The 27,109-nt window shown below is 39.8% G+C and overlaps 1 protein-coding gene across 3 annotated transcripts in view; it reads right to left on the reverse strand.

Moving 5' to 3' along the window:
• Nucleotides 1-22,345, reverse strand: part of ANKRD12 (ankyrin repeat domain 12) — a 59,922-nt gene extending 37,577 nt beyond the window's left edge. For 2 of the 3 annotated variants that reach the window (XM_030971049.1, XM_030971048.1), the window contains exon 1: nt 2,987-3,666. Coding sequence is in view for 2 of the 3 variants with exons in the window: in XM_030971048.1 (XP_030826908.1) it covers nt 2,987-3,073 (87 nt within the window). In the remaining variant the exon portion in view is untranslated. Of the gene's footprint in view, nt 1-2,986; nt 3,667-22,146 lie in introns of those variants that run through there. The other variant, XM_030971047.1, reaches the window with a different exon arrangement.
• Nucleotides 22,346-27,109: the final 4,764 nt, after the last annotated feature.

Genomic DNA, 27,109 nt, shown 5'->3' on the forward strand with positions numbered 1-27,109 from the left:
AACTGTCTCAGAAGGCTAACAAACAGCAGTCTGGACAATTCCTTGATATCCCATTCCAGCTCTATTGTCTGGTACTGCTACAATCAACGACAAGACACATAAGGAGACAACAGAGAGCCATATAATCTAGCAGATGTACTAAACCCTGGGAGAACAAGTATTCTTTTTCTGCCTATCAAAGATAATTACATACTGAAGCATATTCTGTATGGTACCAAATGGTTTTGGGCACTATTGTTGGAGTCTTCCAAGGAGAGAATTAATTCTTACAAACTCCAAATGTGCTTCTTCTTTGGAAGAGATATCCATCGTTTACTTCCTTAGTTTGGCCATATGAAGTATAAATTCAGTATAAATTAAAATTTCATCATGTTCATATGTTAACAAAATATCTCATGCAAACATTAGATGGTCTAGCTGCCGTATACACTTGTACTATTTTTTTATGCTTGCCAGATAAGAAACTGAAATAAAAATACATGTACTCTAATGCATACATTATATAAACACAGCTTATTAACAGCAATGTTATTTCTAATGGGTTTTTTTGAGTTGTCAGAAGACCTGAACACATAGTTCATATGTGTTCACATCACTATTGTGTTCACATAACTATTCACTGGTTGTTAGGGCTGCTTAATAAGCATTAACTTCTGGACAAATATGAAAGATTATGTCTAGTCAACAGTTAAAGAGTGCAAAATTAGAACCAGCTAAACAGTGTAAAAACTATGAAATGGAAATAAAACTCTGCAAGTGTTTTTTCTTTTATCTTATGCTAACCATTGGAATAGTCTTATGCCATTTAGGTCACTACAGCTTTTATTTTGTGAAGAATGAGGATTTTTTTTTATGGACTAGTATCCTTCAGCATTACTCATCACTTGTAAGAGGCACTGTTTTTTATGAACATTATTTCACACTAGGCCTTAGCACTTCCTAACATCAATTACATTGCTAATGAATCCGTAACATTTTTCATACTTCTAATGAGTTAAGAACTGTAACTTTTAAATTCATGGCTGCACATGTTTATGCACTGAGAAAAATCCTTATTTGTTTTACAGATATTTCCACTACCTTTTGAAGATATTTCATTAACATTATCACTGTTGATTGGCCTGGTCAATCTTTACTTCGGGTCTCTATGTTTGTGTTTGTAGATTTACCTTCATGATTTTGTGTTGTTCAAACTCACACTTTACTCTTAGCCTATGGCCTGACTGATTTCAAATAATTTTCTTGGCTGAACCTAAATTGTGACATTTTGGCAATATTTTCTCTATCTTACCTAATCCACTCTGAAGAGTGCAGATTAGTCAAAGGCCAGCTGAACACTTCTGGCAATTGTCCATTAGAGAACAGGTATGTGATAGTTTAAGTGACTATTTAACATAACCATGTATTCAGTTCTTCTCAAAATATGACAACTGTGTTTATTATGCTAAAAACCTGAATACAGAAATATTAACTGAAACACTTCTACTCTCCATTAATAATAATATTAATTCTCTGTTTTTATTTAGGATCTTATATTTCACATTGTTTTATACAATGCAATTCCAAACCAAACCCTACATTATTCTAATCTCAAGCTGTTTCCACTGTACCAGGATGGACAGTGAGCAACACTGGACAAAACAGTGCAAGCAGTTTATCAGCTTACTTTTTGGTATCAACTTCATCAGTCCATCACTGGGATTCCATATTCACAGCCTTTGTCAAACTTCCATTCCCTATTCTTTCCCTAAATTACTGAATGACACTTCAATTAACTTGACCATATCCCAAATAAAGACCACAATAAATAGGAAAAAAAAAACCAACCCAACATCATTTCATCTCTTTACTAGTAAACTGATTTCCTTTCCCCATTTTATTCTGTTATCTTCCTCGTCTTATCTAAGTAGCTCATCAGAGTCAGCAGAAAGAATTACCTTTGCCTCACTTTACTGGGACCAATGAAACAAACTAGAACGACACTAAAAGGTCTAAAGGTTTCTATGAATGTTTTTGGAAGATAAAAAGTTACAAGTAGATGCTGAATCTTCTAATCTTTTCCTGTTTTTTAACCTCCTCCCGTCTGTCTTGCATCCATTCACCATCAAATGGTCTTGCTGAGAATACAGATTTCGACACAAGAGTAAGTATGACCACACACACACAGAAAATCCTTTTCTAGAGAAGACAGTTTTATAGATTGTTGGGAAACAAACAGATTCTCTCTCCTTAGGGCAATATACATGTCACTCATCGTTGTCAACGCAGAGGATTACTCCAGCTTCTGTTATTCATTAGTAGGAGAGATAAATCCGCGGTCTATTGTACAAGTGTATAAGGCAGACAAGCTGAAGAACTGGGTGATTTGAAACTTGCCTCCAGAATTCTGAAAATCATGGGATACCTCACATTTATAAACAACAAACCACTCTCCAGCATGACTGGACTTCTCAAATTCCTTCATTCTCCAACACTCAAAAACGGACTGTACAATTTTTAGATGGGACTCCCTTGTACAGGAGCTACTCTAAAGCCTTGTGCAGCAAAGCAAGTCCCTCCTGTTATAGAGGGATGTTGGAAACTGCTGGGTTTTTTTGGTCTGTGCTCTGTCAGAGGCCTTCACACATCTTGTGTGTTTGTTACAGAGAGAAATACACAGTAAAATAAAATAAAAAAATATGGATTGTTGTTCTTGTGAGTATATGAAGACTTCAAATTAGCTAAGATATGGAGACTATATACTAACTTATATCAAATAAAACCAAAGCATCCAGCTCCTTTTAAATTAACTTGCACATTACAATAAAAGTAGAATTCTATCTCACAGTTTAACTTACAGTTAAATAAATGTAAAAATTTATAACTTTTTTCAATACTGAATATATCAGAACACAGATTCATATTTATTTCTTCCAATTACAGCAACAAAAATCATGAAACATGCTTCATTTTACTGAAACTAAAGGGGCATTAATATAAACTTTACCTTTCTTGCAGTTGTTTTTTCCACCATGGTGCTATTGCTGTCAGAATTTTCAACTTGAACTGTTTTTGTAGACCCAAATTTGGGCATTTTATAGCTGTTTAGCTAGTTGTATCTTGTATCAGTGGGTTCATCCTGTGTCTGAAAAACAAACAAACAACATTACATAAATATACACACGGCAGTGTCATTTCAGGACAAATGTTACTGCAGATGGTAGCAGAGCTGAATAGTACCCCAAAAAAGACGACTAATAACGACGCCTGGCTTCAAGCATCTTCCTCACATGCAGCTCAAACCCTGGGGCAAAACCCCAAAAGGTCTAACACAGCTGTTGCTGGGGACAGTGTATGAAAAAAGCACCAAGTCAGCTGCTAAACTACCTCATCCCTCTAGCTTATCTTTTTGGAAGACTGAACATTTTTGGCTATTTTAACAGGTTCATAAGCTCAATATCTCACTTTGTGTTAAATGTCCTAAGGCTTAAAAAGATGAACAAGATTTTCTAGCAACACTGGAAAGAGAAATAAGGCTTCCTAGTCTGGGAAACTGAAATACTGTATATTCAAAGTAGTATGGAAAAAGAAAGTCAAGTCTTGTGATTTATGATTCTTTCTGGATCAAGAGATGCCCTTTAGAAGAAAAATCTTTTAAAGCTTAAACCTGGAACTAGAAACCTAAATTTCCACTGTCTATCAAATCAATTACATAAGCCACTACTAGAGCCAGATATATATCTATATAAAGCTCCAAGAGCTGTGTAGTGTTTCATCTCCATGGTACAGCAAACAAGTGTCACTACAGATTCACATGATGGAAGAGGTCCGACTCGCCTCTTCCACAGCAGGAAGAGACACCCTTTTCGTAAGAATGGCTGAGAGGAAAGGTCACACAAAAGCTAAAACTGCATTTGACAGCACTTCAGAGCTGGTGACTTTTTATGGGTCTTTTTAAGTTGATGTATTTTGTTGCAAGTATTTACATGATCACAATCTTACTGAGTTGTCGTAATTTTATGCCTGATCAAGTCATCATTTCAGGTGCAACACTTCTATTGTTGCTTTATCATTAAGGTTTTGGGATCATCATGTGGAGAATTTGTTGCTGTTTTAGGACCATGGCCACTATTTTGGTTTGATACAGTTAACTGACAACAAATCTGGTGCAGATGACTTTGAAAAAACCATCTTGCACACTACACCTGACACATGAGACACTGATATTCAAACAAATTTCTACATCCTGCCCACACATCCATCCCCCACAAAGCTTAAACCATGGGAAATTTGAATATTTGTCTAAGATTAATACTGTTGTATTACAACAATGTAACATGCTACTTTCTTAATCTTCCAGAACAGGAGGGGAAGAAAGTTCAAAAAGCAAAATCCTTGAGACAGAGAAGTAGGAAATGTTGCACTAAGGTCTGCTGTTTTCCTCCCCTTCCCCTACACCTGAGGAAGTTGTTTGTTGTTTTGTTGGGGTTTTTTTTTAAACTAACCACAAGCTTATGAAAAACAGGAAGAGATTAATTAGAAACAATCTCACCTTCTATAACTAGAATCTTGTCTCCACTATGATACAATGTTGTGAAACTCAATATTGTTCTACTCTTACTTAAGACAAAAGAAACATTACTACACTCCATTTATGGAGTGTTAACAGGATTTATGCAGCCTTACTGATACAGAAGTAATTGTTCAATTTTAACGAACATTAAAGCACATGGTTATCAGCCTTTTGTTTTTAGTTGCTTTTTGTAACAGCTGCAGGAACAAAAAATGGTTATCAGTTCAAAGAAGAGAAAGAAAACTACACTGAGTTTCCGGTAATTTACAAAAAAATTTTCCTGAATCCTAAAAGAAGCAACAAGTTACTATCTTCACAGAATAGTACTCTGCTGATTAGACCAAACATAATGTATTACCATAGTAGCAAATATCTGTTCCCATGGGTTTAAAAAGGGACAAGTCATAAATCTGCTTCTGCTCATTTAGCCTCTGAAATTCTCTCTGTAAGTTTCATTTGTAACAATTCCCATTGTATACATCATGATCACAACAACTTAAAAAATATAATGGGTCAAAGTTTTCTTTATTATTTCAATCAAAATATTTTTCATTGCATATGCTGCTGTTTCCTTTCCTTCCTTTTTTACTGCTACCTGGCTCCCTGAAACTATCTCCATTCCTGCTTTGCTTCTCTTCCTTTCCTGGTTTCATATGCCATTCCCTGGTGTATGACAGCAGGAAGCCAAACTTAAAGAGCTTAGGTTTGGCTCCCTTGGTCTCATTTGTTTCATCAGCAGGAGGTGCTCTTCACAAAAGGCCTCCCTGCATGTCTCACCTGGACAGCAACAGTGTATTTTTTAAAATGGTATTGTATAGGGGCAAGAGGATTATGAAAACACTTTCAAAACAGATTTCAATTAAAGGTATTTTTAATACAGTTAGCTTAATATACAAATAGAAGTAAATGAAAACAGAAAGCATAGGAAGTTTCCATTTTCTTTATCAAATGATCAACAGGCAGAAGCAGATGTGCAGGAAGCTCCACCTGAACATGAGAAGAACTTTCCTGCGCAGGTGACCAAGCACTGGGACAGTTAACCCAGAGAGACCAGAGTCTCCCTCACTGGAGGTATTCAAAAACCCTCCAGACACAATCCTGTGCCATGCGCTCTGGGATGGCCTACTGTGCTCCCTTCCAACCTGACCCATTGATTCTGTGATCAAAAGTTAACATGAATTCATGAAATTCTTGACCCAAGTCAAGTATGTTTTGGGAAAAAAACTGCTTTGGAAGTTCACTAAAACTGAGTGTCACATGCTGGATTACCAAAGCAGAACCACCATACTCTAAGACTAACAAACAGCACCATTTCCATAAAGTGTGCCAAGTATCAGATTGCTGTTGCACAATGGCTATGCAAAATTTCAAACAGATATAAATTCATCACATATTTGAGAAAAAATACTTTTCATAAATAATAGATATTAAAAAAATTATTAAAATATCACTATGGTGGCCCAGAAATTAGGCAAACTATTCAATTGGTGATTACATAGTGTATATAAAAATAAAATTTCCTGCAGAAGAAGTGATTTTCCTGACAGGTCAACTTTTATTTCCATTTGTCTGGAGTTCAATGCCATTGCAACTCAAGTTGTAAACAAAAATGTTTGCATTCATAGTGAAAATGTAGAACATTAACAGGGTCTTTCAGGGAAACCTAGATCTGTCTGCTCTGAGTTTTCCTCACTGCCATTTCTTAATGCAATTACTGGTTTATTAGACAATCTTGATGGCACATTTTGAATCACCAGAACCCTAAATTAAAAGTTAAACTCTTTACATTTAAATTATTCCCCTTTGTCACAACAAGCAGTGTCCTCACTTTTCATCTGACACAGGCACAGCTGTGCTTTCTCTCAAACAAACTCATTTCAAGCTTTTCAATAAAACAGAATTTGCTTCCTACTAAAGAAACTTCTCTGTATGTAACAAAATCAGACATTCTTATTTTATGTTTGGACATCTTTCCTGCACATTCATTACCTATCACGAGTCATACTACTGGAAATACTGTTGAACTCTTCTCTCAGTCATTTTCCAACTAAGAACTAAAAATTCTCTTTTCTCCTTGAAGTAATAAAGGTAAGCATTTAGACAGATCTATGGGCAGTGACATAAAATGCTAGGATTATTTAATATAAAAAACCCTGGACATAAAAAAATCCAAAAAAAGATCCCACCAATTCACCAGAATTTCAGATATAATTAGTTACAGAAAATTAGCCATATAATAAATGTCTAATGCTAACAAGTCACTCTATTAATTTGTATAAGCTTACAACTAGCACTGATGAAAAAACTTTCAAAAAGCTTGTCCTTACCTATGCAAAAAAACAGGGAATTCAAGCAGTACTACAATGGTGCTGCTGCCACTGTCATTCACTCCTTTACATCTTTCATTCTGTTCTTCTGAGAAATTAAGGGCCATGTGTTTGTGTTAGGTGCATATGTATGATTCACTAATGACTTCCAAGCTTGTAGATAGATTTTCTTTTAATTTGGCAGCAGCAGAAATTTTCAAATATATTAAGCACTCACAAATTTCACTGGAAAAGGTGGCCAATGGATAATAAGAATAACAATAATAATCTATCACTGTTTTCTGCATGGGAAGGCTTCAATATGAGCTTCATGGCATACTGCCTGGAAGAAAACTCCACATGAGATGGCCTTTGTAAACCACTTTCCTTTTTTCTCTTAGTTATGGGGGGGAGTTTCAGTTGAGACCTGCACATTACCAGAGTCAATCAATCACTAGACAAATTGCTAAGAAATTAAGCATCATTAGTTCTGGTGCTCACTGAACTACTTGTTTCCTTTCTGGTTCAGACTGTGTTCCCTTTAACACCTACAGCAAAATGTTACAGGATGCTTTGGGAAGGTTTTCTCTGGTAGCCCTGCTGTACAGCTGATCTTGAAGGTTAGCTGCCTGCTGGTACTACATCAAAGCAAGGGGGCACAAGATTAACCTTCTATGGGAATATCAGTAAATGATGAGTTCATTTCCAAGACACTGCAACTACCTTCCTGCTCTAGAAAGCATCTGCATTTGAAAAGCAGGGATCTAGAGTAAGGCAATCTTCTCAACTACCTTTGCTTCATCTGCAGGGAAGAAGAAAAACATAACCAAAATTAAACAAACAAACAAAATCCCTCTCTCAATAAGGATTTACTCCAGACTAGGAAACAGTGAATCAACTATACCAAATTTCTGCTATAAATAGCTGACAGGAATGCTTCAGAATGTTATAATAAAATTACACTACTGAAAATGACAACTATGGCTACATCTAAACTAGCAAGAAGTAAAGAATTATCAAGAGCAGATCTGTAGAGTAGAACAGCTGGTAACAAAAATCCACATTTACACTAGTCACATTTAGCAGATTTGCTCTGGACTACTTCTAGTGTAGTTCCATGTACTAACTGCACATTAAAGGTTGGAGTACATTCAACAAATTCCTAAACACGTCTCAGCTTAAACCAGGAGGAATCAAGCTCTGAAAACACTACACATGGCAAATGAAACTACAGCGAGGAGAGAGGGTAGTCATTGATTTAAACTAAGACCGACCTGATTTTCTCTTAGCAATCTCCTCCTTCCCAGCCCTAGAAATTTGTCTCTTCCAGGTTTGTTTTGAAATGACTGGTATGATCTAGATCTCAAAGCTATTAAGAGTCTACCAAAGGAAAAAAAATAGTTAGTGTATGAGTACAAGAGAGATGGCTAAGAACAGCTGAACTGAGGGAAAGGCAGGCAAAAGCCAACATTACATATTCTGCTCAGAGAAAGCCAGCTGGCCAACCCGTATGCACACACTGGCTAATTAAGAAGTATGTAGGTAGCTCACGCCTAGCCATACCAAATGTTATCTGCATTCTTGTGGGAGTGTGTCAAAGACAGATGAGGTTAACACACTGGGAGAAAGGGAATGGGTATAGTACAAAAGACCAAAAAGCTAGAGAAAACTCGTATTTTCAAATCCTGTAAGCAGAGTTTTAGCAAAAAGATGTTCATTTAACTAAGTTTAACACTCTGTGTTCTTTTTTCTTCTTATCAGGAAAGTGCAAATGACTTCAGTATTTTATTTCACAACAAAAGCATCCTTCAGCAAACAGCTGAGAGAAGTGATTTATTTTCAAAAGAGAGGTTAACTAATTATTGATGCTAAATGAAATGCGTGATGGGAGATGTAGCAGCACAGCCAATTATTTTCTTCTTACGGAACTCAGTCCTTCTGCACACAGTTACTCAACCAGAGCCAAGTGCTACACAATGAAATGGCTCCTGGTAAATTAACATGTAATCAGATCAGCATCTACCTTTTCACCTACAGTGTCTAGTAAGAAAAAAGGGCTTGAGACATAACAAGAAATTATTCAGGATATTTCAGTTAGAGGGGATGTGCTAAGAGGCACAAGCAATTTGCTACTGTGAGGAAAGAGACCATTCAGGTTACAACACACAGTAGGAGGGCAGGCAAGTCCAGTAGGACAGGGCCAGGCTTTTCTGGGTCGCACCACGTCTACAAAAAGAACATCTGTCTGTATTTTAACCTGGCACCTCCCACACAGAAATATGTCTAAAGCTTCAGATTAGCCAAATGACAGATTGCAACTGTGACAAGGAGGCAGTGGAGAGAGAGACTTGACAGGACAATGGTGAGAAGGGATTGTCTCTGGGAGGAAAGCACAGGGGACTCCATGATCAACACACAAGTATTTTTTCCCCAGAATACTTTTTTTCTGTGTTACAGAACACAAACCAGAAGCCTTTAGTCCTGTCATTCCTATGCCTTGTAAAAAAGCATGAATGTTCCATATCCTTTTTGTTTAAATTGAGAATGACCCGCTTATCTCTGTGGTCCATTTTCCACTACCTCCTTGGACAGATATACTTGCAGAAATGAAGTCTCAAACATGGCTGATGTCTCATGAAAATGTCAAAAGGATGGTAAAGGATGGGAAACTGCCGAGAGCAAGCACTTAAAAATCTCATCAGAACATTATACAAAACAGTGTTCTGAAAGGTCAAAATTTCAGTGACTGCAGCCAGAAAAATATTTGTACCAAGGTCTTAATTGACGAAAACGATATCCACACAGCTATTCTATAATCATTAGAGCAGTTTATTTGATCTTTACAATGAAGACATTGAAAAGGTCATTAAAGGCTTTATTTGAGCAGAAATAGTTTAAGGTTCTTGTGTTACATGGATCTCCCCAAAAAAGGCTTCCTCTCAATCATTCAGCAACTGAGGGCACGGCTGTAGTCCGACATATTACTGCTAAATAGGAATAGGGAACATTTTAACTCCCTGGGTGCTAAAGTCAAAGTTGAATAGGTACAAAATCTAGACAGTAAAACATTTTTTCTAAAAAACTGATAATACATTAGATATATGCAGCTATAATGGACTAAATATACACTGCAATACATCCCTACTGGCAAGCCTGCCTCCTGCTGCAGGCTAGAACCATATTATTCTCTACAAGCTCAAAGGAAACCACATTCTGCATAAGAAAAGATTAAATAAAAGGCTATTTGTGTACACTGTACTATTTGAGATTGTATTTTTACCATCACCGCTTCCTGTATGTGGTACACACTATAATACCTTCAAACACAATGAACAGAACATTTTACCAGGCTCTTTCTGCCCTGCACTCCATGTGTCTCATTGTACTCACAATTCAGTTCTCTGGCAGTAACCAGCAAATAAATTACTAACCAACACTGGCTTTAGGAAGCACAGCAATTTAGTATTGTAGAGAGAGCACGGTCTGAATGATACATGCAGTGGCTTTTGCAGATGAAAGGTGACAAGAACATTTTTATTTGGAAAATATTCACAAGGTCTTTTCACACAATTGCGACGGTTCAGTGCATGCACATTCCGGTGTCAGGGTTATGATGAAAGAACTAAGCTCCAACACAGTCTCAAACTAATGTGCCTAAGGCAACAGTCTGTTGCTGTATTAAGTGCAAATGCAGTACCCAGCACGGACATGAGTCACAAATTTGGCAGATTTTACAGCATTTGACACTAAAAATATGACAAAACATTCTTGGTTCAGAAGTGAGAAATTCTTTTTTATTACATTTTTTCTTCAAGATTTGCACAATACTTGGGACAACTTTGTGGCTAGACCATGCAATGCTGGGATTAGTTCTACTCATTTGCTATAGCTATTGTGCAATCTCAGAAACAGTGCCTTACCTCTCCCCTGCAGCAGTTTGCCCTACCAGATTTTAGTGGATATATTAAAAAAATTGAAGAAAACAAAGCATTATCCTAATAAACATACATTTCAGAAATATGTGCCACGAGTTAAGTTGTGTATATATTTTATTTATTTTTTGGAGACTCCTCAGATGCTAGCTAACAGACGGAACAGACTCATCATCCTATCAGAGAGCATTCCTACATTTTAATTTGAAATGCTGAGATACTGAGAGTCAAACGTAAGAATTGCACAAATCTTTCTGCAATAAGCAAAATAAACTACTTATTTGAACTCCATTTTATAAAGGTGTCCTTTGTAAAATAAAGTGTAACAGTAAAACAGGCATGGGCAGTGACTACTCACAATCTCCAGAACAGCTTTTAATATACTCAGAAGTAGGTACTCATAGCATGCCAGACTACACGATACAGGGATAGGACAAAGGCCCTAAAAAACAGCCAACACTCAGGCAGCAAGAAAGATTTTCCAATACTTCAGCTGGAACTCACCACTACTTCCTACCAAAATAAGGAATCTATCTCATAGTCTAGGAATTTCTACAAGGAAGAGAAAAAAAAAATGAGAGGACACACAACTCCTTCCTATGCAGAAAACAAACAAAACCTTTGCAGTGGTTTTGTTGCACTTGCCTATACAGTTTCTTGGGCTCCTACAGATAATCCCTATTTGAAGAGCCTGAGTTTACCTGTGCTCGGTTTCAAGTGTCAAGTTCCACAGATTTCACAACACTCTTCAATTGATTTCTGTGGCAGTAGTAGCAACTAGACATGTCAACTTCTTTATAACAAATATTCTCTAATAGAGTGCGACTGAATCTACAGCTTTCTTATCAACCTTTAGTAAGATTTTTCTCCTCTTTTATTTTAACTAAACACATATTTATCAGAGAATACAAGAACTCAAGAACTTCATTGTACATAGAATTAAAGAATAGCTGAGGGGAAGAAACCTTTAGAGGTCCATTTAAGTCTCTCAGTTATCTAGTCAGTCAGACATTTTCAGCTTCAGTTGAACTTTACACAGACCAGGTTGAGTTTGTAACTTGAGCAGGAAAACACAGAAAAAGAAGTATGGAAAGTTCCAAACTTCCTAATTGTAGGCACCTATAAATCATGTAGCAGCACTTCACAAACAGCATGCTGTGGAAGAAGAAAAAACTTTGGCCCAAGATTTAATTTCCAAAATCCTATTCACTGACTGAAAACACCACACCCCAGTATGTATTAGAGATGTGCTACACGGACTGACCTCAAGTTTAAAGGTGCTATGGGTTCATACACATGGTTTATTAGAGAGATCATGCAGCAGTAACAGCCGTATCTGAGCAAGAGATGACCTCTCTTTCATGTCACAGCTTGTCTTTAGGAATACCTCTGCGTATCTTCCCAAAGGTTTTCTTGCAACTACATAATATTAAATATCAACCAAGTAAGGACTGAAACTTCTGCTGGAGTAAATTGGACATTTCCTGCCTCACAAGTTCTCAACTAAAATTCCAAAAATCTACCTGTCAGAATGAAACCAACATGCTGACAACCTGGTGAAGTTCTGAGGAACCAACAACCACAAACAGCTGCAGCAAGTGGCTAAACCTGCTCCTAGAGAACGATAATCTATTTCTCACTCTTAACATGATTCCTGCTATTTCAGCTTGTCTTGATTTCTACCTTCTTAAAGGGAAGAAAACGTCTACCATACCTTAAAAAAAAACCAACCAAAACCAACATCCTAAATAAAAAGCAGCACCTATCCCAGATGACTCTAAAGAAATTACTATTCATAAATCAAAACCAGGAGCGCTCCATCTCCCTTCACAAATATTAATTTCTTTTCACAATATTGCTGGAAGATGAAAATGCATTACTTCCTTTGTTTGCCATTCCTACACATGGCAAATTTGGTTGACAGAAATAATGAAGGGAAGAAAAAATGAAGTGAGTTTGACCAATCTACCACTTGTAACATCAAAGATTTTATTTTTGAGATTCTTTTGCATTAGATAGTAGTCAATACTTAGTTAGACCATAGCTACTATTGACTTAATTTTCAACTTCTGCAAGCAACCACTCTTTCTGCAGAAGGAAAAGGTCAAACAGCCTCAAAGCAGATATCCCCATGTGAGGAAAACATTTAGCATGTGCTCATAAAAAGCCTGTAGCTCACATAAAATCCAAAACAGACTGAAAATAGGTAATTTTCAGGGTCAGTGTTCAACTTCCTTCAACATGGGACCCTCTCTTCCTGTAACCTTCTCGTAAGTTACAGAACTTGTTTCAGCTTTTGCCAGAGGACTCTTCTTAGAGCAGTAACCTAGACTGCACAAATGCGTTTAACCCCAGACATTCGTACAGTTTATCATTTAAAGTGGAATATCATCCAAAAACCCATCAACTCATGATGCAGTTCTGCTGTGTGCAGCAGGGCAAATGAGCAGTGCTGCTCTAATACAGAGCAGACAGCATTTCTGGCACAGCAAAAGGTGAAGGTTAGCCACGCTGTAGAACACAGCAAGAAGTCACGCAAATACAGACAAGAAGCACTCGTTTTACTTCTTTTGCAACACACTCCTCCCATTTCCTTCCTCTACTTTCTCTGAAGTTTCCAGTCTCAAACAGATCCTGAGATCCTCCCACTGCAGATGTCACTCCACTCATCAAGATTACAAAAAAAAAAAAAAAAAATCAAAGCAGTTTGTTGGTATCACACTTCTAAACTCATATGGAATTAATTACTGTTTATGTCTTTCCAAGACACTGCAAAAAACACATAAAAACTAACATTTTGTCAAAATATCCTTGCAGGTGCTATGTCAACCAACTGAATATTGTTTGGCATGTAAGATCTAAAAATTATAGCAGAGCATGACAGAGGGAAAGAAGAAGGATCCCAAATATCTATAAATGACCTTTAAAATTCTTCCACATGAATAACTGAACAGGAAAGTATTAAAAAAAAAAAGTGTGGTAGTCTCTACTTTAACATCTCATAGCAGTATTGAAGACCAAGTATCCAAAAAGGTCATCTTCAAAGGATGGAATACTCTCAAATTATTATTTAGATTCATGGACCCTAAACCTATGTAAATCCACCTGTATCAAGACCCAGCCAAAAGAAGACACCAAGAAACCGCCAACAAATCCCTGTAAGGTGCTGAGAAAAGGCAGAAAGCAAAAGAAGTAGAGATGAGATTAATTCTTTTCTAACTCTTGTAGAGCTCCCTTCTAGGATGCTGAACTCCTTCCTTACTTAAAAAAAAGGAAAAAAAATCCTTAGAAATTAATCTGTTTACATAACATTATTTAGGGTGAAAAAACAATGTTGACAAACATGGCCTGAACAGACAGGATGGCACAGCCCTGAAAATACATGAGCAGGGGAGATGGTGCTTTGCAACAGGGATCTATTAGAAAGATTTTATATAAACAGAGTTGAAAAAGGAAGGCACTGATGGAAGGTACCTGAAGGAACAAGAAAGTAAGATCAAATATCATGATTTTTTTTTCATTTTTGAACAGAAATAGTTTCACAAGTCTGAAATCCTAATATTAATTGTTTAGTAAAAGGAACACACAGGGTCAAGGAACTATTTTTACAATACATACTTTCTAATTTATACAGAAATAGTACAGATTCAGGATAAACTTTGAGAACAGCAGTTCTATAAGTTTGAGATTATGGAATTCTCCATTATTTCAGAGAAGTTTTTGAAGGGCTGTGGGCTTGCTTAATAGTGAAGCATGTAGACTGGATACATATATTACAAATGAACTTGCAAAATCATAATCTTAAGTAATTAGGAACTTTCACAACAGGCTTGGAAAAAGGTGACTTGTTCTAGAAAAGCATAAAACAGTAAGACATTTGATATCACAATGGCATCCCAGACTGCACAGGAATGGCAGAATCTTTATCAATAAGCCAGTATTATCTTGCAAAAAAAGGCTGACCATTCTATTACCACTATCCATTCAATCATATAATTTCCTCCCAGTAACCAAGAAAAGTGCTGCATGGAAAGCATTTACATTCTATGAAAAAACTGATTTTAAATTGAACGAGAACAAAAACCTGCTTTAAAATTGAGCTTAAAGTACAAAACTTTGAAGTTTGTGGAACTTACACCTGATGATATTTTCATTAAAGAATGGTTAGGAATTACTTAAAAGCAGAAACTTCTCCCTGATTCTGAGAGACTTGTGTTGAAGCTTCTCTTCATGCATATAGACATACATTCCCTACCACAAAATGGGAAGGATAAGAAGTAAGAAATTAATATTTAGGAATAGGGTTATCTTGGGTTATCTCCTGGCATTATAAACAAACAAACAAACAAGCACTGCCTGAATGGCGACAAATCTTCCTTTCAGAAGTCAGACATCAACCCTCATTTCAGTGTGGCAGGAGTGACTCCCACATAAGTGACAAGGGGCATCATTCCTTCTGAACCACTTATACTATTTCTACAGCATTCTTTCATGTGGGCCAGTAAGGAACTGAACTGCTGCCAGAATTCAAGATGAATCTGAAGGACACTTGTCAGTATTGCATTATTCTCAAGTGCATTTCCCTATTCTCAGATTAACCCTTTGTCTATTCATGGAGGATACTACCATTATTGTTCATACACAGGCTGGCCGCTCTGCAAGGAATCATTAGAAAAAAACAAACCGAATGGCTTGAATAAGGAATTGTTTTTCTTCCTTAAAGAATTCCAAAGGATCAAAAAAAAAGGACTAAGTTTCTTTGCAGATGTTCTCAATATTTAAAAAATTTCTGAATAAATTGTCTTACTGCTAATTATACTTCAGCTACTTTTCGTATTTCTCCTTCAGCAACAGAAAATAAGATTGTTTCACTTTCAGTTTCTCACTCACAAGCTCACTCAGAGTCAAGCACCAGAAGAGACTTTTTCCATTAAGTTATACCACAAGTAATGTACAGAAGACATAAATGCATTTGTCTTTCTTTAAAAAGAAATATCAGAAACTGCATTTTTAACAGGAAAAATGAAGTCCAAAGAAGTCTTACTTATGCAACCAGCTAATCAGTAATTTAATTTGTTTTTTAAATTACTTAATTAAGAATCTGTATGGCAGAACTTGGTAGAACGTACCACAGCTTTACAAGACTACCACACACAGGCAGTATAAGAAGAATGCATCCTCTGACTATTAAAAATTATTAGTCAGGAAAAACACATTAACTACAACAGCTGAAAATTTATCAAGCCTTCAACAATAAGTTCAACAAGGAATCTCAACAGACTAACTAAAATTAGAACATAATATTTTCCTTGCACTATTGGGCCAAATTCCAGGTTCAACTGATCATGACCATAAGCACACTGCTCTGCTGAGCCTGCAGGGAGGTGGGAGGGACTAGATGACAGGGTCGGGGGTTAGAGGAACCTTCTGACCTCAGCTGGTCCATGATTCTGTCCCATGAATCAGAGAATCTGAAGTGTAGATGTTCTTTACCTCAGCAGCACTATGGCTACAGGCTGTTCTCTCCTCCTGCTGACATGTTCAGTATAGGACAAGGTTTGTGTCTTCTACATTCTCCAGAAACTCATGCTATGTAGTCAGAACAGCACTTATTCTAACAAATCCTCACATAGCTGGCCAGAAGAACTGGTGCATCTTGTGAGTAGGGGTGCCATACTCCAACCATGTCAGGACAGCTGTGCAGAATGCAAATATCATATTCCTACTGAGGGAAAGACCTAGGTGTCAAAATAAACATTTACATGGAAAAGCAACCTCACTTCTTAGCATCAGACACAGATAAGTTTCCAGAGTGCCTGAAGGGATTGCCCTTTATTCTCAATAGTCTCTCAAAATAAAGGAGATTCTACAAAGAGGAATTCTATTCCAGGGAAATAAAAGAATATGCCGGCCCAAGAACTCTGGCTCTTAGGAGCCAAAATCTTATTGCAAAATCCATTAGTCCTCCCTTTTAACCTACAAGTCTATAAACTTGAATGTTCACAGGTGCTTCCTCTTGAGTCTTTTTTAGGATGAGCTATGGGTTCAAAGGAAACACCTGCACAGTTTAGCTTAATATGATACACTCTTAAACTACATGGAGAAGTGGAGTTGTAAATGTCACGTTTGATCTACAGGTTATTACTTAAAGATGTAGCTAAATAAATATTTTTCAATTAAGAAAGATTATTGCATATGCAGAATCTACCAGAATAAAACTTAAAAGCCTCTTTATCAGTGCTTTGACAAACATAAAATAAGCAAACCTACTGCCAAACAATTTTCAACTCCTTCCACAGGAATCTACTTTCCCTCTGGAAACCTACAGATCTCCAAGACAAGAGATTTCATAACTATGCCATACATTATTACTACAACCTCAATAATTTCTATTTAAATCTTCATAAACTAATGATAATTTGCCAATCTAAAACCAAGAAAACCCACAACTTATCTGCAGCACTGCCAGAAAGAACATGACTTAAAACACACACAAAGGCCCTTCACAGGCTAAAACAGATGAAGCGCCAACACCTACTCGCAGTCCTTCAGTTATAGCAGGATTCAGGACAGGTAAAGCAGGAAGCTGGAGTGCTACCATTCATAAGAAGAATCTAAAACAGTAGATGCAGGACAGAAAGCAATTTTGGCTTACTCATAGGTTCCCAAATGGATAACAGAGGTTTTTGTCCTGGCTAAATCGTGATGACACGCAACATATTCAACAGGCTTTATTGCCACCTCTTGGCCATCACCAAAGCTCGCAAAAATAACAACAAAATCATCTGTCAGCTCCTTTACAGAAATAATCTTTCTTTGGGGGAAAAGAGATAGCAAGGGAACAGATGGAGTGGAAACAGAGAACAAGCAGAATACTGTTTGCAGACAAGTATAACTATTTAGGGCTGTAAAACTACAGTGAGTACTGCAGTTGACTTTCATTGAAGTTTTACTGTGTCATCTGGAGAATCAAAGGGACTGGAAAGCAAAGAACCAGTTATTTTCAAGACAAAAACTAGAATTTTTTTTATTTGCTTAAAAAAAGTAAAATGGGTGTCAAGACACCTGTTTCTTCTTGAAGTCAAAAGATGAATCGATTAGCATTACCCACACATGAAAGAGAGCAACACTAATGAAAGGCCCATTTTCCCTTCATTATTAAACTAGTAGTAAGAACCCAGATAAGTAGGTTGCTGAAGAGTACAGAGCACCACAGAATGTTGGTTTCTCTCAGTTCGTTGTTTGTTGCACATAATATTGAAGGAAACAAACAAGAGGAAGACATTTCCACGAACCAGCTAAGAAAATTATCTGGCCAACAGAGCTTGAAAGGCTTGACAGCCAGATAGCTCTTAGGTAGGAGTAATGCAAAAGGCTTGGAAAGAGAAGGGAAACCATAAGAAATGTCTTTACACATAAGCTCATTTCTGCTGTCATCAAACAATGGAACTTTTTAAGATCTACTACAGAACACTTGGAAATGTGTAAGGGTTACGTGGGGTTTGTTGCACTGAATACATTCTGAAGCCCAGAGAGGAGGGGAAAATCTGCTTTCTACCTGATGCTTTCCAGCCTCATGAATGTAAGATATAAGGCAAGGAAAGAGTTGTTCCAATACTCTCTATCTCCAGCAAGCTACTCAATGGTAGAAAGCAGATTGCCAGAGAAGAATATATATAAAGTTTTCCTCCTCAGAGTGCATTTTTAGTTTTTGCCTCTAATATAGCCCCTAATTCTGTCTCTGATGTTGCTAATGGCTTTTCTTAACATAAACCAGTGTGACATCAACCCACTTGTGACATTATCACTACCTAGAGCACTCTGTGTAGAAGCCATGGAACTGGGGAGCATTTATTCATATGTTGCTTGAGAAAGACAAAAGCAGTTGCAGCAGACGTAAGGATCCTTCATAAGATCCAGGGAAATAATCTAAAATAAACTAAGGCAAAGTCATACTCTCAAGGGCTTCATGTCTCTACATGAATATTTAGTCTTTAAGCAAGGTGGCAATAAAGGTCTTCAACTGCCTCCATAAGCTTACAGAAGAACTTTAAAGACTCTTCTGTATTCTGGAATAATAATGAACCGAGGAAAAAAAACCCCTAAAGATGTCAGCAGAGCTCTGACTTTTGTTATTCTGTTAATAAAATCATTCAGTGTAGTAACACAAAATGCAAGACTGAGTTTGTGCTAATATTTATTTCATACCATCTGTCACTAGAGTCTAAGTAGACTCTAATGATGTAGTTAAAAAATAGTTTGATTTGGAGACTAAATGACCAATCAACATTTATAACAATCCATCTGCAAGAGAACACAGAAAAGAAGAAACACCAAACAGTCATGCCCAGCCCATCACTTTGTAGGGTAAGATCAAAAAAATGTCAAAAGTAGGTTGTTCTGAGTGTGTATATTAACAGTGTGGTAGCAGGTTAATCATTACGTATTTCGTGATCAATAGTTTTTTCCAGTTTTAAAGAGGACCAACTGCGCTAGTCTCTCAGGCAATTTCATCAGCCTAAGATGGTCTAAACATGATAAATCAGTTCAACAAATACAATTTGTTTTTCTGCCTGTATGCCCAACACTGAGGAAGAAGTTCTGAATACTGAGGAAGAAGTTCTAGCTCAGTCATTTCTAGGTGCCTAGATTTCCACTAAAAAGGACCTCCAGGACCTTGCACCTAGTTAAGCTGCAACAGCTTTTGGAGTTTCTAGCAATTTAAACAGACATCTAAGGGTGCAAAGAAACTATTTTTTGAGAATGACTGGTGACCCACTGATTTGTAAACATAGATATTCAACTTTCAGTGTATGCTTTTAATCCCATGGTTAAGTGGCAACATAGCAGTACCTCCTGCAACTAATGCCAAGCAAACACAGAAGCTTCACACAAGCACTCATTTAGCCTGCTTGTTAAAAGACCCTTTCCTCTAAGAAGTCACCAATTGTGCAAGCCTGTTGGAAGAAACTGCACACAGACTTCAGTTTGCGGCATGGGGCTTGCTTTCTTACACAACATCTGTCCTAAACTTTAATGTCTGTAGTATTCTGAGTTCACAAACAATTCTGAATAATCCTCTGGGTGGGAGAAGAACACACAAAGAGATGGCAATAGAAAGGCAGAAGTATTTATAATTGAAAGATTGAGCTGTCATCTTTGTGAAAGAACCAAAGGCTCTCTGATCAACTGCCCACACTCAGTGATTACTACAGAAAAGCTTGGAAATAGGAAAAGGGATTCACACACTACACTCTGAAAAACTAACTTTGCCACAAGAAAGCCATCATGGTCCTCTGAGTGCCAAGAAAAACATTGGTACTCCTTGACATTTTAGCTTGCAAAACACATACAGAAAAGCAGAACTATTAAGGGAAAGGTGGAATGTAAAAAGACACAGACAGTCAATGGGTTCACCATTACCTTCCCAGAGAAATATTCTGCTGTACCTCAAACCCTACAATTTTATTTGAACAGAGCTGTTCTCAAGTTTGCAGAGAAACCTACTAAATCCACAGAGGGTGAGATAAAGGTCCCCAGCTGATCAAATCACAAGGTCAGCAGGGAGTCTGAATTTCCATCTCAAAGAATGAAGAAAAGCAAGAGATACACAACACCTGCACAAACCTCAAATAAAAAGAACAGTTGAAACACTTTGACATCTCAGATAATGCTGAAGATCTGTTGCTCTGGGGACTTCTACCCAGTGAACTATAGGAAAGGATTACTGCAGAAGAAGGAAAAGAAAGCACAGGCTCCTTGCAGCTACAACAGCACCTGCACAGCAGCTCACCATGTCCCTACCTACAGTAACCAAGACTTGAGGACAACCAAGCTACCATCTACTCGCATACTGAAAAACACCCACACCCTTGCTGTTTCAAAATTAGAGAGAAGGAAGTGCCCCCAACCTCCAAATCAAGGCTTGTCAATAATTTGTCAAAATGAATTAGTTTAATAATAGTTAATCATTTCTTATAGACATGATGATCTCACCCTTTCCTAGCATTCCAAAATTAGACAATTTTTTCCTGGAACATAAGTACATTCGGACTGCTCCACATCTGTCCAATAGCTTTTTGTTCCTGTAAGCATCACTACTCACTCACTTACTTACTTTTCTCCATTAAAGATTTCTTTTATCCCATCAGTTACCTTGTAATTCAGGGGCACAGTATTCCCTTTCTTCCATATCACACGGGCTGCAGAAGAAAGGCGTGGAACACAATGACAGTGTCCAGGCAACTTCCACAGGAGCTCTACGCAATAATACCAATATTAAATAATTGATATTTAATACCAATATTAAATAAGTGACATTGGAACATGTTGCTCAGGGAGGTGGTGGAATCAACACCCCTGGAGGTGTTTAAAGAAAGACAGGACACGGCACTTAGTGCCATGGTCTACTTGACATAATAGTGTTTGGTCACAGGTTGGACTCAGCGATCTCAGAGGTCTTTTACAACCTAACTGATTCTATGATTCTGCAAAATATTTATTTTATTTGAGAGTTTAAAGTAAAAAAAAAGAATCCTTTAATTTTTTATTGCATACACATTCTTTAGGGAAAAAAAAAAGACCAAATTAAAAAAAACCCCAAAAACCCTCCACCAAAACAAAAAACCCAACCAAACAAGACTGAATATTATCAATGGTACCTCGAGAGTCTGACAGAAATTAGAATGAAGAACCGAGCCTGGCATTCTCTCATTCCTTGCCCTTCCTTTGTTGCCTGCTGTCACCTGTGCAGCGCGAGTTGCCGCGCTCCATGCACACCGGCGGCTGCCTGGCGCTGGCAGGGACGGCAGGGAACGCGTTATCCTGCCGAGCAGCCTCGGCGGGGCCGGCACCGACGGAGCAACTCCCGAGGCTGCAGGGAGCAGCCGAAATTCCCGACACGGAGGCGGGGCGTGTGTATTATGTGCGTGTGTGTCTGTGTGCCGTGTGTGTGTACACTGCCATGCCGCGCTCGGCACCCGCGCCCCGCTCGCCCGTGCCGCCTCACAACCTTCCCCGCACATTCCCGGCCCTGCCTCCCGCGGGAACCTCCCGTAGGCGGCGGGCCCCTCACGCCGGGCGGCGGGGCAGGGGCCAGGCTCGGCGGGCCAGGCGGTGACAGCGGCGGCCATGGCCCCCACCGCGGCGCTGACGGGCTGACAGCGCGGCCGGACGGAGCAGGGCGGGAGGCGCGGTGCCCGCTGCCCGGGGGGACACGGCGGCAGCGCTGACACCGCCGAGGCGGGCACCGGGTGGGCGCTCCCCGGGCTCGGGGACAAGGGGGCGGCACCCCGCGGGCACCGGGTGGGGCCGGGGGTCCCCGCCGCGCGCCGGGAAGGTGCGCTCCAGTCCTTACCTTCTCCCGGGAGCACGGCAGCGGGACGCGTCCTCCTCCTCCTCCTGCTGCTGTCTCTGTGGACGGCGCGGCCGCGGGGAATCGGGCAGGGCAGCGAGTGCCGCCCGCAGTGCTCAGGGGCTGAGGCTCAGCCGCGGCTCCGGGGATTGCAAACACCCCGGCCGCCCTTCTCTCCGTCTTTTCTTCTCCCTTCCTTTCTTTCTTTCTTTCTTTCCTTCCTTCACCTTCCTTCCTTCCTTCTCTCCCTGTCTCTCCCTTCTTCCCTCTCTCCCTCCCTCCCTCCTTTCCTCACACCCCGCGCCGCCGCTCGGCTCCCCCCGCCCCCCTCCCAGCGGCGCTCCCATTGGCCGCGCGCCGCCCACGTGGGCCTCGCGCAGGGCACGGGACGCGGGCGAGCGGTGCCGCTGCCAACGACAGAGCGCTCGGGGTGGGGTGGGCAGCGCGGAGCTTCTCGCCATTCCCAGAGCCGTCCCCATCCCGAAGGAGACGGGCGCGGACGCCCGCAGGGCGATGGGAAATAACGGGCTCGCGGGATGCCACACACGGACGGTGCTGGGACGAGGACTAGGGCGCGAGCATTGCGCATGCGCACCGGGGGGTTGCTGGGGGCAGCCGCGCATCCTCTTGGGCTGCGGCCGCTGGAACCTTCTGGAAATGGCGGCGGCGGCCCCGGCTGGTCATGGGGCGAGGTGGCGGACGAGAGCTTTTCCGGTCCGTGCCGCGGGACGGGAGCCGACCCAGAGCCACCAGCGCGTCCCGCTTCGCCTCGCTCCGTGCTGGCGCTGCCGCTCCCTCCCCGGGGAGGGGTTTTTCCGGCGGTGATGGCGCAGTGAGTTTTAACTGTCCGGCGCTATGCGCGTGCGCGGCGGGCGCTGCCCATCCTGTTCCCTCCTGTGTTCTCTCCCGTCACCGGGCGGGTACGGAGGGATTGCGGTTAAAGGCCCCGCAGGTTTTTGGGAGAAGCCCCCGGACGCAGGTGCGTGTGGCGCCGTGCCGGAAAGCCCGGGGTGGCCGTTCGCTTTCGCGAAAGCCTGTGGGATGCTGATCGCGCCGCGCCTGGCGGTCTGGACAGTGCTGCTTCCCCCCAGCCCCCACTCAGGCATATTGGAATAAGATCCTGCATCACACTGCAACACAGGCACAATTCCCATCCGCCCGCCGCTGCAGGACGAGACAACTTCTGGGTTTCCAAACTAGTTTTTTGGGGGTGCTGTGCTTGTACAAATGAGCCAAACGTCATATAAAGACGTCTGAGGGGTTACGGCGTTGACTGACGATGTAGCCCTAGTTGCAGCCTTGGAAGGAGGTCATTCATCTGCTCTCGTGAAAGGTTTTGCATCTGCTTGTGACAAGAGTAGTATGTGGCAGGACTTAAGGAACACGTCTGGTGCTGTACTCATGGGTTCTCGAGTAATGCTCTCCAGATCGCTTCTGGGAGGTGCTCAAGGGCTGCCAGGTGTAGTATTTTGTCACGGCATCTTTAAACAAAGCCCTTTAGCATAGTTTTAATTGCTGTGGTCACTCTGCTACTGGATTGGTTTATTCTGTTACTGGAGAGATATTCCTTAATATTTCTTATTTATTAGAAAAGTGGGTTTTTTTCAGTATCAGAAGATAACTTTGATTGAGGACACCTATTGTGTGGACTGTATATTCTGATCCTCCTCCATGATGTACCAGCATGGATAGAGGATAGCATCAAAAATCTCTCATATTCCCAAGCTCCACGGTTTACTGTTCAGACAAACTTCTCTCATTTGCTTTCACAATCTTCCTGTACAAATGCTGGTACAGATAATTTGTGTTCTAAAGCAAATGCCTTCACTTTAATTTGATTCTGTTAGTGTACAGTGGGTACTGTCTGGTGGCCAGGAAGATCTCTGTCAGCTGAGATGTCACATAGGGAGTTGCCTTCATATTCTTTTGTGTTTGGTTGATGGTAGAGGCTTCTCTAGAATTGGAAAACTCATTTGAGTAGCACACAGCCTATGGAATGTCAGCATAAGTGGAGTAAGAGCAGTTTGCAAAGGTGGAGTAATTTTTCTTTTCATGGTACTATACATGGATCCACACTGTAAAACATGACAGGCTACAGGTGTGGCCTGCATTGTGATACTGCATTTTGTTCCTTGTGCACGAGTAGTGTGGAATTCCAGAAATTTGGTGTGTGTTAGGTGTTCATAACTAGCAGCTGAGGTATTGGGGAAGGAGTCTTATGAGCAGTATCTGCAGCAGGAGATGTTAAGATATAATAATAATAATATCTGTCACTAACTGGAAAAAATACTGTTCCTTAAGCCTTTTGTAAGAACTACTGTTTGGACTAATGAAAAGCATCAGTCAGTTGACCACTGGTTGCTACCCCTACATTAATTTCTTGCCCTTATTTCCAGCAGCCCCTCCCTCCCTGCTACATCTAGCACAGCTGCAAGATGGTTTTGTAGCTGCCCTGTGTTGGTGTGCATAGCACTGCCCTTGATGTGCCCTCCCACCTTGTGTCACCAGCCCTGTGAACTACTGGTCTTAGGACAAACAGGTCCAGCATCTGGTTGAACTGTGTTGTTGCTCAATTCAGTCTAGTAACTGAAGGACTGAAAATGTCAGACTGCAGTACCAACATCTGACATAAGAACTTGCAGGATGCCACACAGGTGGAAGCATGTGCACCAGCCTCTAGGGGATAACTGGCAGGTCAGCCTGTGGGGCCAGCAAACGTCCTGCACAGGTGGAATGGGATTTCACTGCTTCTCCCTATTGAATGACAGAACACTGTTCCAGATAACATTTTTCTAGCAGTGTGTGGTGGTCATGGAAATCTTTTCTGTTATCCAACATCACACACTTCATTGGTTATCTAGAATTTCCTATTACTCCACACTTCCTTCTGTCTTCACCAAAGGAAAGAATTATCGTCTCCCACTCTCGCAGTCCAGTGGATTCTTTTGGTGTCTTGTACTTCTGTGTCTTAAATCACATTTCCTTTCTCAAGACTACCTATTTTAAAATCTTCTCAAGGTAGTCTTTTTTTTTTTATTTCTTCCCCAGTTTCTTTTACTTTGTTATCTTCCACTTTTAGAGACTTAATATAATATGTGAGTTCTTTAATTTTTGCCTCATTCAGGAGAGGCAAACAAGACCACTGAAAACACAGAATCTGTTGGTGCTGGAGTAACAGTTTCAGGAATGTGTGGACTGGTGCAGTGGTTGACTCATTTTTTGCTTAACTCACCACCCAGTACTCTTATAATCCAGGATATTAACTGCTTGATTGGAACAGCAGAATTGCAAGTGTGTAATTATTTGACAGGTTAGTGCTACTGCCTAGAATTAATATTAGTGACCCTCTGCTATTGAGGATAATGACAATTCTGTCCTGTTAATATTTGTTACCAAAAATGCCCTACTGCAAATGTATGTAGTAAAATACACATTTTTAGTACTAGTAAAAGCAAGCACAAGATATTACCTACAGCTGTTAAAAAACGGAACAGAGAACCAGGATGCATCAATTCTTTCACTATTCTGCAACTCTTTAATAATGATCACCTTGCTAATTCTCATCACAATCCTGCATCAGTTACCATTGTGAAAATAATTTATTGTATATAGTAAACAGCTACATGTAACAAATAATGCAGAATATGTATTGCTACTTGAGATGTTTGAAATGTTCAAATTTCAACAAAACCTGAAATAACCCAAGATGTGATTTTTTTAAAACCATTTAATACAATGATTGCCCATACTTTTTTGAGGAGAAACCAGGACCATAAAGCCTCATATAATTGTTTGATGAATGAAGAGGGTAAGATGAGAGAGAAGAGTAATAGTTATTTTCTTATATGTCTACAATCATTTTACAGTCCCGTAGCTGTCCCTCCAGTACTCAATTTAAAGAGTGATGTATCAGATTTGTGCCATGCAGTAGGGATAATGTAAATTATCCTATTCTAGTCAAGTGATTGGCAGATTCTCACATGTTGCATCAAAATGACTGACAGCTTGTTTGTGGAACATCACTAACAATCTCCAAAATATGGGAACTGTGGAGGTCCATGTTCTGCTCCTGAGACAGACATCAAAATTGTCACATGCAGATGGAATAAATTGGGGAGAAAAGTGGGATAAGGCTACAATTTCATTCTGGCTTTAAAAATGGGTGGAGTCTGGCATTCTAGAGCTTTGTTTTTGTATAGTTGGATGTTTTAACCTTGGCATGTTCAAAACTGTTCCCCTTCAACACAATTATGAATCCCATGGGATTTCACTGTTACATACAAAACCACGAATAACTGTAGCACAGTACAGTTCCACAATGCATGCAACATCCTCACTTCTATTCAACATGTACTTCACAGGTTAGAATATGGTAAAGCTGTATGAACTAGAATACAGCTTTGCTGTTAAAACGGAACAAACAGCGTAGTCAGGCTGGGATACTGAAATGAGTTTGTCTTTGATTCAAGATGTGAGATGCAGTCTGCCTCATCTCGTGTCTCTGGAGCAGTGCCACACAGTGCCACATGCCTGGCCTGCTACAAGGCCTGAGGCTATTACAAACATGGAGTGACCTTTCAGAAGAGCATTCAGAGGCTTTAAATGACAGATAAGATTTCAATCCATGTACTATTTTCTCCTGTGCACTATGTTCTGTACTGCTTCTACACAAGATTTTTTTTCATGCTTGTCTGGAAACTGCTTCACTCATGAGTTGTATGTATTTATTGAATTTTCTTTTCCATTTGTATGCAATTAAATTATTTCATTTTAGAAATACAGTGATATGGAAGAGATAGCAAGTTTCTCATACAAATGGTTTACAGATATATTATGTTCCCAGAACTACCAACAGTAATACTGCTTTTTTAATGGCGTGTGAAGGAACTTCACAGTGTGCTGAAATAAAGGTGGTGCATGAATAGACTACCTGACATAGCCATTATGCACATAATCTGTAAAAACA

Source organism: Camarhynchus parvulus, chromosome 2 (genome assembly GCF_901933205.1).
Source record: "Camarhynchus parvulus chromosome 2, STF_HiC, whole genome shotgun sequence".
NCBI classification, from domain to species: domain Eukaryota; kingdom Metazoa; phylum Chordata; class Aves; order Passeriformes; family Thraupidae; genus Camarhynchus; species Camarhynchus parvulus.